At 41.8% G+C, this 13,883-nt stretch overlaps 1 protein-coding gene across 1 annotated transcript in view; it reads left to right on the plus strand.

Annotated features, from left to right (window-relative positions):
* SPAG16 (sperm associated antigen 16) overlaps nucleotides 1–13,490 on the plus strand; it is a 348,492-nt gene extending 335,002 nt beyond the window's left edge. The window contains 2 exon segments of the mRNA XM_075431063.1: nucleotides 12,736–12,862; nucleotides 13,456–13,490. Coding sequence (XP_075287178.1) covers nucleotides 12,736–12,862; nucleotides 13,456–13,490 — 162 coding nt within the window.
* The last annotated feature ends 393 nt before the right edge of the window (nucleotides 13,491–13,883 follow it).

The raw sequence follows: 13,883 nt of genomic DNA on the forward strand, positions 1-13,883 counted from the left end.
AGCTCTTCCAACAAAAAGTATGTTTGTGTAAAGTTAACTCTTCAGAAGGGCTTAAACTTAATTTGGGTTAGAGAAGTGGGCTTAGTTTAGATCAATGATTTGTTGTTTCGTAAGAGGACTCTTGAACTCTTTATCACTTATCAAATCATGGCCAAAGCCAAGCAGGGTGTTTGAAACAGAGCTGTATACGTGGTTGTGTAGTACGTGGCTTTATACAATACAAAGTTGGATTTAAAATTAATTTATGCGAGAGTGAAAGTAGGGCCAAATTTGGAAAGGCCTCTCTGTTATGAAAATGCAATTAATCTGTAGTTGAATAAATATCACTGTTAGAAGGTACTTGAATATCAGAATGATTTAATCTGAAAATAATTGAGAATGCACAGCTGAAGTCCATTGGGATAGAAATGCAGGTTATTCAGTTTTGGTATTCAGCTGTTTTCTTGGAGGAAGTTCTTGAAATAGCGGGATGAGATTTGTTGGACTGATCATTCTTTCACCTGAAATACTTTGAAACTGGGAGAAACATTCATACACTTACCAGAGTTCAGAATTGGGCAAGCTTCTGTTAATACATTTTATTTATTATCATAGAACGATGAGGGTTGGAAAGGATCTTAAAGATCATCTGGTTGCAACCCCCCTGCCATGAGCAGAGACATCTTCCACTAGACCAGGGTGCTCAGAGCTCCATCCAGCCTGGCCTTGAACACTGCCAGGGAGGGGGCAGCCACAGCTTCTCTGGGCAACCTGTTCCACTGTTTCACCACCCTCATGGTGAAGAATTTCTTCTTAATATCTAATCTAAATCTGCCCTCTTTTAGTTCACAGCCATTCCCCCTTGTCCTATCACTACACACCCTTGTGAAAAGCCCCTCTGCATTCTTTCTGTAGGCCCCTTCAGCTACTGGAAGGCTGCTATAAGGTCACCCCGGAGCCTTCTCTTCTCCAGGCTGAACAGCACCAACTCTCTTATATTGTTGATATTTTTTCTTTACGCATTTAGTTTCCCTTAAAAATACCCAAAGACAAGATAAAGAACCAAATATTATGTTGAACTTTTTCATTTTACACGTTCCTTTGATAGTTTGTTTAAAAAAAACCCATGTAGTTTACTGATCCTTATTTTCTTACAGTATTTTAAAATGGACAATTTCACATTTCAGCAACAGATCTGTTGCCACTAATACTAATTTATGAATTTACAAAGTATGTTTTTGTCCTGGGTTTGGCCAGGACAGGGTTAATTTTCACCGGACTCCAGGAAGGGGCACAGCTGGGGGGTGGGGGCTGACCCCACCTGGCCAGAGCCGGGTATTCCATACCACGTGCCGTCACGCTGGGTTCCGGTGGAGGGGGGGCGGCGCGGCGGGGACTCACTCGCGGCTCGGCAGCGTGCGGCACCGGTCCTGTCCGGAAGAGCGGGTCTGTTTTTGTCGTGCGGTCTGTTCTGTGTATTCCCCTTATCTGTATCGTTGTTGTTGTTGTTCCCTTTGTTTGCTGTTCTGTTAAACTGCCCTTATCCCGACCCACCGGTTTCTGCCTGTTTTCTTTCCGTTCTCCTCCGCACCACGGTGGGAGGAGGGGCGGCCGCGTGGCGCTTTTGTTGCTGGCGGCAGCCGAAACCAAAACAGTTTTACATCTGTATTTTAACATTATTGCAGTGAATACTACCCAGATTTTAAAAATGTACTTATTTAGACTTTAAAGAACCGAATGACAATAAAATCCCTGTACACGAACCCTAAGAATTTGTTATGCATATTGCTCTCAGGAGTCTCTAAACAGGTAATGATGGCACCCAACTTCACTTGGTCATGATATCTCTCAAAATACAGAGAAAAGCCAGTAATGGCAATTATCATTCATCTCCTCGCTGCACAGCTCCCAGAATTCAAAGGCACTTCTTTGATGGTTAGAAAGGAAAAACAAAATTGATTATTTTAAACCTTTCTGCAAATGATATTGCTCTCTTTGCAGTACTGTTTCAAGTGCAATGTCAACTATGGCTAGCAGTAACTCTGCAGGGAGTGCAGCGATCTTGGGTTTCATATGTAAATTTATGCAAAGGGCTTCTGCAAGCCTAGCATGTGTTATTCTCCTCAAACACCACAAGGCACTTCATACTACTTGATGTGGCAAAGGGAAGAGAGATTCCCTCTGTTTCACACAGCAAGAGAAAAGCCTGCAGAGTGCACATAAACAAACAAGAGACCTGTGATCCATCATTTTTGAAAGTCAGTAGAACTAGAAATTCTGCTGCAACTAAGTTCTGCCATTTCCATTGTTTACTTTTAATGGAGCTCCTCCTTTGGAGGACAAAAGAGATGTGCTTTATGAGTGTCCATATGCTCTGAAAGGATAAAATTAATAACCTAGAAATAATATCATTTTAGGATACTCTTCGTCTCGATCAAAATCATCACAGAGAAAATTAGGATAAGAAGTAAAAAAATTTTATCTTGATATCTTTAAGCTTCTGAGTATACGGTGACCCACATACCTCTTCATGTATCAGCAGAGATATCTTGTCCATATGTTTTTTCGACTTCCTGATATATTTGTTTCTCCTCCACTTTCTAATAGCAATAGAATTTTGGTCACCGATCACCTTAGAGAGGCATCTATGTGCCTCTACTGTTCTGTAATAAATTACCCTTCTGCTCAGAACCTCTCCTGAGTACTATCTAGTTGTTCCCTTTGCTGTGTTTGGTTGTTTGTATTAATGGCACTCACCCCTCAGTCAGCGCTTCTCCGCATGGCCCTCTGTCCTTGGCATTTCCCACCAGGGCTTGCCATCTCCAGCTGCACACTTCTTAGTACCTGCAGAAAGTCCGGACATCACAGTTGAAGCTGGTCAGCTCCCAGCATCTACCAGCAGTAACTGCAAAGTATTTAATCTTGTACCAGAATTCAGTGGTTGATTTGAAGAACCCTACATTTTTACAGCACTTCTGATGAGCGAACGTTCTTTCACCTTCATTACAGTAGGTGATCGGTGTGTCTGTGTTCTGGACTGCAGCATCACGTGAAAGAGGAAAGCGTTGACACAAAATTCCCCTATTATGTTTGTAAAGTGTGTTTTGACTTAACACAGTCATAATGAACCTCAGCTGCCGGGGCGCCTGAAGGAAAAAGAGACAGCAAAAGGATTGGAGGTGGGACAGGAATGATGCCCGCTTCCCACAGGCATAAAACATCAGTTATCCTGAGGAGTCTCCTTTGAGCTAGTGGGGTAGGTGCTGATATTGCCATGTAAGTGGGATTAAGAGAGAGCTTGGAACAGACTCTCATAGTTTTGAATCTGTAATGTTTTTTAATAATAAATACTGTATTGCTTGTTTGTTCGAATGCTCACAGGCCACACAGAGCTGGATTAGAGGAGGAGGACGTTTTTGCCCCAGAGCATTCACAATCAGTACACTCTCAAAACCTACATGTTGAACCATAGTATCAAGTGATTACAGTAAATCAGTAATAACAATAGGTATGGCAAAAATAGCTGAATTCTTGCATCAAGTTGCACCAGTTCCACACAGTGCAAAATTAGGAGTTGTTCATTGACAAGTGTTAATAAAGTTGGAGGGTTCTTTTACAGGAACTGACAGTGAAGTACTGAGAGATTATTCTTTCTGCATTGATATCGTGGGTTCACCTCACCTTCAGAAGAGCTGATGTCTCACCAGTTCACGTCTATTCAAAGCTGTAAAAAATGTCACAGGGAGCAAGGACCAGACCCCAGGAGCTTAAGCTCTGGGTGTTCAGTTGGATTGAATCATAAATGGTCTTGTGTCACTTTGAATGTGATGCAGAAGTTGAAACTATAAAAAGAAGCAGGTGGGAAAAGACTGATGCTGCCTATAAATAACCCTTAATCACCCCTTTTCCCCTAGTCTTGATGAAAATAATTATTAAAAATAGGCCACTACGCTGTTAAAGTGGTAATCGGTGTAGCTCTGCATTTTTGCCAGGGTTAAGTAATTCCATGTCTTTCTAAGAAGATGCTGTTTTCATTTGAAACTGGGATGATTTAAGCCTGATATTTCAGAAATGGGTGATGATTGATTAGTCATCAGTCTAATAATGGACTACATCTGCATTTTTTTCTCCAACTTTATAATATTTTACATAATTCATTTGGCATAATTGGACATTAAAATCTTTTTCCCTGTAATGACTGCAGCAGATTCACCCATGTCTGCGTGGATTCTCTTGAGATCCCTCTGCCCTTCCTCGCTGCTGCTCAGAAGGCCCAATTGCATCCTGCAGGATGGGGTGGCATGGGGATGGGTCTCTGTCTGATGCATGTGCTCCCTGTTATATTTCTGAGTGTAGTTATTTTTTGCATTACAATAAGGCCTGAGGTAATAACTCTCATCAGGTTTCTGATGTGCTTCGTGCTGTAAATGTGGGAGGTAATGATTCCTTCTCTTAAAAATATTCACTTTAACGCATATAAAATGGTGGTAGAGTTAAGTGACTTAGGATGTGTCCCACAGGGAGCATCTTAAAAATGCAGATTATTTGAGTCTGTCTCAGTTTGCGGTAGCTGAAGCTATTCCGCATGCAGCCACTTTGTCTACTGGCATGTAATAGCAAGGAGTTTCTACCACACTTCATATACACAGAACAAACTCTTTTTACTTAGTTCAGAGACTGGTAAGACTGGTAACAAGATCATCAGCCCTTTGATATGCCAGGGGTCAACCAGGTTCCCAATAGTAAAGGAAAGGGAAAATAATTATCAAGCTTCTTTCTAGTTAGCAAGGGGCGTAGAGCTTGAATCTGTTTCCACTGAGGTGGATGAAAATCTTAGTCTCGTCATCACACGAGTCTCTTAAAATACACTTCATACAGCTACATCTGTTTTGAAAACAAAAGGACTTGCAAATCAGTGAACTTGACTGATTTGATCATGAACTTCTCATAGCGAAAAAGAGTTGCCTGTTCACTCACTATTTTGCCTCTTAAAAAATATTTGCAAAAGATCGTGAAGCAAATACTGACCTGCCTTCAGAATTAAGCTTTGAAGGGGATACTCCTGGAAGGAGTTTATTACAGTCTAAATTAGGTAAAGCCACTAGTTGCAGTTCATATATTATTGATCTTTCAGCAATAAATCCAGAGGTGTGTTCATAAGAAAGAGACATAATTATTCAGATTTTTACCCTTATCGCTAGTGTGAAACAGCAATTTTCAGGAAATATTTGCGTAAAGTGTACCTGGAGATTAGCCCCATTGTTTATCATTATTAATATTCACAAGAAAAATGTATAATTAAAAAAAGGAAAGCAGGAAATGGATTTTTTAAATTTCCTGGAAGTGATAGAAATCTGTTAATTTCTGATGTTCTAATTATATGTGTTACCATGGTTTGCAAGTGCCAACTGAGATTGGGATTATGTCGTATATGGGGTTGAGCATCCCCATTGTAATGGGAGATCTTCTGTAATATAAAGACATTCATTAAGTCAGCATGGAAGGTAAAGAGTGGAGGGTAGAACTTTAAAGGCAATTGAAGGATTTGCAAAGTCCTTTATGTGTAGCCTGGAACAGAACCAGTCTTTGAATCCAGACTAATTGAATCTTTATATAAATTCTTTAATTACTTCAGCATGCACACACAAAAAATTACCAACTTGATTATATAGAATAGGAGCAAGTCTTACCAGTTTTGTGAATCATTCTACATGCTCTTTGATTAGAGGAAGTAATAGAACTAAGCTGTGGCTGCTGCAGCATAAAATGTAGTGTACATGAAAGTCAGTACAACCAAAATCTGCTTTTGCACGTTTTCTCTTTAGATCTCATTGTCTCCTCCTTTTACATGTAGGAAAATCAGTCAAGCCCTGATGGTCCAGCTTGCTGTTCAGTAAAACGTGTCATCAAAAATATATCATAATAAAAGGCTTTAGTGTGGCAAGAAACAAAAAGAAGAAAACAAAGAGCAAGGCAGAGGGCTCTTCCATGAATAACTAAAATAATAACTGTAAAAGGAATGAAAAAGCCAAAAGCTCATAGGAGAATTCACAATAATTCTGCTTTAAAGCTTTTGAAAGTGGCCCATGGCCAGAGGCAAATGAGTTCATTTAACATATGACTTACCCCTTTCTTTTTCTTTGAATGGCATGTAGCTTCAAATTATCCTTCAGCTTGATTACATTCCTGGTTTATTTCTTCCTATTGGAAAGTTGTTATCCCGCATCTCCAGCTCACTTGATTTAGAAAAGGAATGTAATAGATATGACATCAAACAAAGAAGTGGTGAAATGTAGCAGCTGGCTCATTAAAAAAAATCCTTTTGGTATATTTTTAGTGTGGCAGCTGCCTAGGTATCAGTAATAATGAATACATTTAATAATAAGTCTGTGGACAGAGTGTGCTGAGGCTGATACAATACCTGTTAGCATGCGTTGTTATGTTACCATCAGAACCCTATGCTTTTTTACTTCTGTTTGCAGATGCGATCTACTGCCTTTTCATGGAAATCATGAAATGTACCACAGTTTGTTAAATGTGCACATTTATGCACAGTTTGTTTATACCAGGTGTCTAGGAGGAAATAGATAAAAAGTCCGTAGACTTCTGACAGCAAGAACTGGTTGATTGTGCTACTAAGATAGATCATAAACCCTTTGGAGCAGGCCCACTTTCTCTACCTTGGTTACACAGCACCTAGCACGGCGGGGTGGTGCTCAAAAACCAGGCTTCTGCAGCACTGCTTCTGTTCAAATACTGTCTGCAAGGATCAGGGGGGGGCTTGTCTGTCCAATGTGGCACAAATGAAAGAGAACTTTAGTAACAAGTTGAGATGGTTCAGTGTATCTGGTACCTTCTCATGATTTGATTGTGTAAATTCCTGCAGAGGGAGGTTTGCTTACCCTTGTGTTTCTTAGGCATCTGTTTTAGACGTGGGAGAAAATACATGCGGCAGACAATAGGATGGCAAGATTGAAAGAGGATGGGGTATGGATCTTCTATTGTGGTGTGCCAGCTACTGTAGCAAAATTAATTCATAGAAGGAAGAGCCCATAGTAAAAGTAGATCAGATTATTTTCCTCATAATTATGCAATTAGTAATGATCCCTTAATCAGGGCCAGTATGGATGTCGAAGTCAGCTCTACAGTAGCAGTCATTTGGCAGCAGGGACTGTCTCTGATCAATGTTTGTATAGTATATATTTCAGTGAAGCATCCTTGGTGCTGTTATGATATATTAGCCGGACCATGCTGTTACTTAAGAGAGAAATGTCGTATTGAAAATCCATGGACATAGCAGTTGATGACAGAAGGAGGAGTCACAGAGCACCCACTGGAACATCTTCTGTAGCTACACTGAGTGGGTTATGTGCATTCTTATCCAGATGGACTGTCCATTAATCTAGTTCAAAATTGCTGAGTTACCAAAGCTGTAATTAAGGAGCATTTATTAAATTGATGTGAACTGAAATATATTGAACATATGCAAAACAAGTCTGAGTGCAAGCATATTCTACAACAACAAAAAAATCCCAAACAAAAGCAAAAAAAGGTATTATTTACTAAAATGCCTTTATGGATGGAAAAAAAATCAAGAGTAAAATGCAAGAATATATCAAAGTCATATTAGAGTTTTTTAAATAATGGGTATAAGAGATACTAGTGTTTTCCTGAGTGGACTGTTGATAATGATGGACATAACCTTTGCAGAAGAAAGTGAAAAGAGAGAGCATGGTGAGTCGTAGATGTTTGGTCCAGAAGCCAAGTACTTACACGGAGAAATGTACGGATTTATCCACATGCACATACTCAGTTCCCCTTCGCTTTACTGGAGTGATAGGTAAGGACAGGAGATAAGGAAAGGAGATACTAAGGAAAGGAGTTACTAAGGAAAGGAGACGTCCCACTTGATTGTGCGTGTCCCACTCTCCCACTTGGTAGTTGCTGCTGTGCTCCAGCTTCACTGAAACCTTTGCACAGCTGAGATACGCATCTTTAACCTCTCTGAAAGTCAGGTTACAGGGATCTCAGAACGGGCTTCCAAAATTGGTGATCACTTTTGCAAGAGTTGTTTTGTAAAAATCAGTGATGGGTGCATTCATAGTTAATCCAGGCTCCATGCTATCTGAAAAAGGGTGGGGACAAGAGAAGGAAAAGCAGTAGCTGTTTAGCCCTGAAAATAGCATCCGAGGCAGGAGATGCGTGGTACTGTAAATGAAATGCATCAGAAACAGGGAAGATGGGAGAATTCTTTCTGAAAAAACGCTTTGTCCTGGGTTTGGCCAGGACAGGGTTAATTTTCACCAGACTCCAGGAAGGGGCACAGCCGGGGGGTGGGGGCTGACCAATATGGAGAGGGGTATTCAGTACTTGAGGGAATTAGCTGTGAGGGAGCTGGTTTATAATGAACCAGATGACGACCAGTTACCCACAGACCCAGATGAAGTCCAGTGCACAGCATCTATGTGGAGGAAGTTTGTGCAGAGCGCACCCTCCTCATATGCCAACTCACTGGCAGTAGTAAACTGGAAAGGTAAAGAGGCACCAACAGTGGATGATGTGGCTGTCAGACTCTGCCAATATGAGGAAAGTCTCTCTTCCTCCCTTGTCTCAGCTGTGAATAAACTGTCCCAGAAGGTCCAGCGACTCGAACAGAATCACAGAATCACAGAATCACAGAATGGTAGGGGTTGGAAGGGACCTCTGTGGGTCATCTAGTCCAACCCTCCTGCCGAAGCAGGGTTACCTACAGTAGGCTGTAGAGGACCTTGTCCAGGCGGGTCTTGAATATCTCCAGAGAAGGAGACTCCACAACCTCCCTGGGCAGCCTGTTCCAGTGCTCCGTCACCCTCAGGGGGAAGAAGTTCTTCCTCATGTTCAGACGGAACTTCCTGTGCCTCAGTTTGTGCCCATTGCCCCTTGTCCTGTCGCTGGGCACCACTGAAAAGAGCTTGGCCCCATCCTCCTGACACCCACCCTTCAGATATTTAGAAGCATTTATTAGGTCCCCTCGCAGCCTTCTCTTCTTCAGGCTGAACAAGCCCAGCTCCCTCAGCCTCTCCTCGTAGGGGAGATGTTCCTGTCCCCTCACCATCCCTGTAGCCCTCCGCTGGACTCTCTCCAGTAGCTCTTCACCTTTCTTGAACTGGGGAGCCCAGAACTGGACAGAGTACTCCAGATGAGGCCTCACTAGGTCAGTGTAGAGGGGAAGGAGAACCTCCCTCGTCCTGCTGGCCACACTCCTCTTGATGCACCCTACAATACCATTGGCCTTCTTGGCAACCAGGGCACACTGCTGGCTCATGGTTAACCTGTCGTCCACCAGGACACCCAGGTCCCTCTCTGCAGAGCTGCTCTCCAGCAGATCCACCCCAAGCCTGTACTGGTGCATGGGGTTGTTCCTCCCCAGGTGCAGGACCCTGAATTTGCCTTTGTTGAACCTCATCAGGTTCCTCTCTGCCCAACTTTCCAGCCTATCCAGGTCACGCTGAATGGCAGCACAGCCTTCCGGTGTGTCTACCAGTCCTCCCAGTTTCGTGTCATCACCAACAAACAGAGTATGTCCTACTCCTCACCTGTACGAGCCAGTGTCTCAGCTATTAGGGGGCAAGCGTTTCTCTGCTCAAGAGAGGGAATACAGACGCTATACACCCCGGGGCACCCTGTGGTTCTACCTGCATGACCATGGAGAGGACATGAGGAAGTGAGATACACCAGCCTCTGGAAAGATCGAGCGGTACAACGGGCTGCTAAAAAACACTTTGAGGGCAATGGGGGGTAGGACTTTCAAAAATTGGGATACTCATTTAGCAAAGGCCACCTGGTTGGTTAACACCAGGGGATCCACCAACCGGGCTCGTCCTGCCCAGTCAAAACCTCAGCGCCCCGTAGAAGGAGATAAAGTCCCTGTAGTGCACATGTGGAACATGTTAGGGAAGACAGTTTGGGTTAGTCCTGCCTCGGGCAAAGGCAAGCCCGTCTGCGGGATTGCTTTTGCTCAAGGACCTGAGTGTACCTGGTGGGTAATGAGAAGGATGGGGAAGTCCGATGTGTACCTCATGGGGATTTGATTTTGGGGGAGAATAGTCCATAAATAAATTGTATAAAGTTAATTGTTAAATAACCCTGTCACTGTCTGTTATCACTGTTATAATTGTTATATTTTGTACCAGTAGTAGCATAGTAAGAATTGTCCAGATTAAAGAAGGATGGACTTTTTTTTGATGAAAACCTAGCAGAGCACAGCGATGATGGAACTGGACCTGGTTTTCAACAACTGGCATCTAGCAACTTCATCAAGATCAACATCTCCTGCAGACTGTGGGCATGGGCCACACCAGATGCATCATCCGTGAGCTCCAGATGCAGCAAGTGACCGGCCATCACCACACATCACCTCTCCTACCACGGAAGACCATTACGACAGATGGAGCCTGAAGTCATGGATTAAATGAACTCAATGGACATTTTAGAGTGATGATCCATAGACTAAGGGAATGGTATTTGGAGACAGGAGAAGTGGTGGCGATCAACTGGACAATGGGGGACCTGGGCATGACGTAGATGGTATGGAATAAGGGGTGGATAATGTCCTGGGTTTGGCCAGGACAGGGTTAATTTTCACCGGACTCCAGGAAGGGGCACAGCTGGGGGGTGGGGGCTGACCCCACCTGGCCAAACAGAGCCGGGTATTCTATACCATGTGCCGTCATGCTGGGTTCCAGTGGAGGCGGGGCGGTGTGGCGGGGACTCACTCGCAGCTCGGCAGCGTGCGGCGCCGGTCCTGTCCGGGAGAGCAGGTCTGTGGGGTCTTGCAGTCTGTTCTGTGTATTCCCCTTATCTGTATCTTGTTGTTGTGGTTCCCTTTGTTTGCTGTTCTGTTAAACTGCCCTTATCCTGACCCACCAGTTTCTGCCTCTTTCTTTTCATTTCCCTCCGCACCCCGGCAGGGGGAGGGGTGGCCGCGTGGCGCTTTTTGTTGCCGGCGGCAGCCGAAACCAAAACACGCTTGTATTTAACCTGAAAGATATAGATTGAATCTGAAGAAGTACTTTTGAATTCTTGCTTTATTCTTACGTGCTGAAAGATTTATAAATGCAAGGACAGGCAGGTTCTACATCAGCAGTGGGGGGTGGATGGGGCAACTGCTGCTGATCTGGAATTCAGTGCTTTTATCAAGGCAAGCGTATGAAAACATTGCTTTTAGCAGTAGGAGACTGGGTTTGGTGACACTTCCCATCACATATCCATGATGATGGGGTTTTTTCCCATTCAGAATTTGCGTTATTGAGATCGATTTCAAACTATGCAACAATTTAGAGTGTAGCTGTTGTATTTGGGATTTTTTGTTATTTGTTTCCAGAACAGCCTGCTTGACCTTGTTGTTTGTATAGGCTGCACTTTGTGAAAGGAGCCAGATGAATTAGCCAGGTAAAGCTGGTAAGATAGTTAAGCAAATAGCTTTTCCATAATGCTCAGCACCAGTATGTTGAGGTGTGATGTAGTTACGATTACTGAGCTTTTCTGCAAAATGTTGAGTGCTGAGAGCTTACAGGCTGCTGGCTGAATTCTCCAAGCAACGATTACTTTGTTTCTCAGTGTTGCTCTGTATTAGCCCATTACAAGTCAGAATGGAGTTTTGACATTTTAGATCTCCTCCAAATGAACCTAAAGATCTCATTATACTTATACTATGCTAGTGTTTTGCAGACCATTACTTTCTACTTGTGAGGGCAATGGATATTTTCAGATCTTAATTCCTCTGTTTGCTAGATAGGTCCACACTTTTTCTTGCAGGTATTATTGACATGAAAGACGTAAAAATTAACTGGGTATAAAAAGAAGTCATGGATGCAGCATCTGACCCATATTTTACCTGATTCTCTGTTCCATTCTATTGTGATTCTCCTTCAAAAAAGTATACTTTAATCTAATCTTACTCTCTTGCATGAACTGGAAACGACACTGAATTCGACAACTCTGCTTACAAGCTGAGCTGGGTTTGAGATTTTGAATCTTTGTTTAGCAGTTCAAAATGAAAAGTAACTGTTTCTACATTGGTAGCTAGGGGTTTCTTTCTGTTTTGGTGGCAGGAATTAGCTAAAGAAAGTTATGTTTGGGCATCCTTTACCCTTCCTTCTTTGATTTTTGCATTTGTTTGTATGCTACATATTCAAATTTCTTCTGCCACCATTTTGTTGTTTGTTGTTTTTAAACTAGTGTTGAAGAGAGGCATGGGGGACATGGTCCTGCTGTCTTTCTCTGCATAGATAGTCCCTGCATGCTTCTGACTCATGGAAATAATTGAGATTGTCCTTAGCGTGACTACTAATGAATGTACAGCGATGAAAGAGTCTATGTTCTGCTCTAATCTTATGCTATCACATTGAGAACATGGGTAGACAAATCAAAAATCAGGGCTAAAGAGCCATTTCTGTGTCTTTGTGAGAAGAAAAGGTATAATCACAAGCCATGTTCTTAGGAGACATCGATATCAGAATTCAAAATAACCTCTTTTCTCTTTTTTATTTACAGTTACTCCTGAACTGTTCTCTTTAAAAGTCATATTGTATTACTGCTGTTAAGTCAACATAGTTGTTAAGAGGCTGTGATAACCTCACATGTAATAACTTACATTTATTTAAATACATACAGTTACTATGTCTGGCATCAGTGCATACTCAGCCCTGTGTCATATGCTTTCCTCTTTGCAAAAGTACAGAAATGATGCCTTTATTTTGTTTCCAACATTGACAGGGTGATACAATTTCTTCCTGTGACTCCTCCGGCATAATGAAGCTCTGGGACATTCAGCAGTCAGTCCGCTTTTTATCCATAGATGCAGGCCCGTATCTTGCCAACCAGGTTGTCTTCGATTGCTCCGGTAGGATTCTAAAACAAATTTTTCTAAGACATGCTTTATTTTGAAATCTCTCGAATCTCTCTCTGGTTCTGAAGCCAGATAGCATGTGTCAAACCACATAGATGTCTAAATTTTAGAGAACAGATGTTTGTTTGTACTAATGATCAATGCACTTGTTTTCTATTGACCAGACTGGCAAACTGGAGTGATACTCCATTTATATAAAATTAAAAATGTGCAATAACAAACAGTGCAATTAATTACAAATATATTACGTAAAATACCGAAATGATCACTGGGCGTAAAAAACTGAGTGAGATTACCTATCTTCTAGTGATGTTTATTCTCCATTACTGTTTGTTCTTTTATTTGCTAATTCTATAACTGCATTTCATAACCACCCTTACTAAGTCCCCTTATTGCCTCCGAACTTCATGGTGTTGACAGGACTGCTTATTATGCACAAAGAATTGAAGTAACCAGTGATTTTTCATCATCAACCATATATTACCATGTCAGCAATATTTGAAGCGAACATGCATTTTCATTTGAAGAGAGGTTGTTGTGAAACATTATTTTCGTTTTAAAACCAACGTTAATCTTCAATTCCAAAGCATGGTCAAGTATTCATGTTGCAGCACAGAACTAAATCCTACCTGAGGAAACCATTCTTACTCAAAGGTAGTACAATATGATATGATATCACATAATACAAGAATATGTAATTTATATAGGTATATTGAAAAATATGTGTACATTTGCATTATATGTTATGTGCATAAAGTATAATGCCTCAATTAAATAGGAGAGATAATTAAGGAATCATTTAAACAAAAATAATAGTATGATATTTTGTCATCATGACCCACATACTGTGGAACGCTTAATATCACTATAGTGAGTCACTTGGCAGAAAACTTTGCCATCAGATTCTATAGTATTTTTCGAGTGATTTCACAGATCTCTCTGCTGTACCATTAAATAAGGTATTTTCATTTCCGAGGGAAAAAAATGCATGGACACTGTCCATTTTTGACAGCTT

The sequence above is a fragment of the Opisthocomus hoazin genome, chromosome 9, assembly GCF_030867145.1.
Source record: "Opisthocomus hoazin isolate bOpiHoa1 chromosome 9, bOpiHoa1.hap1, whole genome shotgun sequence".
Taxonomy (NCBI): Eukaryota; Metazoa; Chordata; class Aves; order Opisthocomiformes; family Opisthocomidae; genus Opisthocomus; species Opisthocomus hoazin.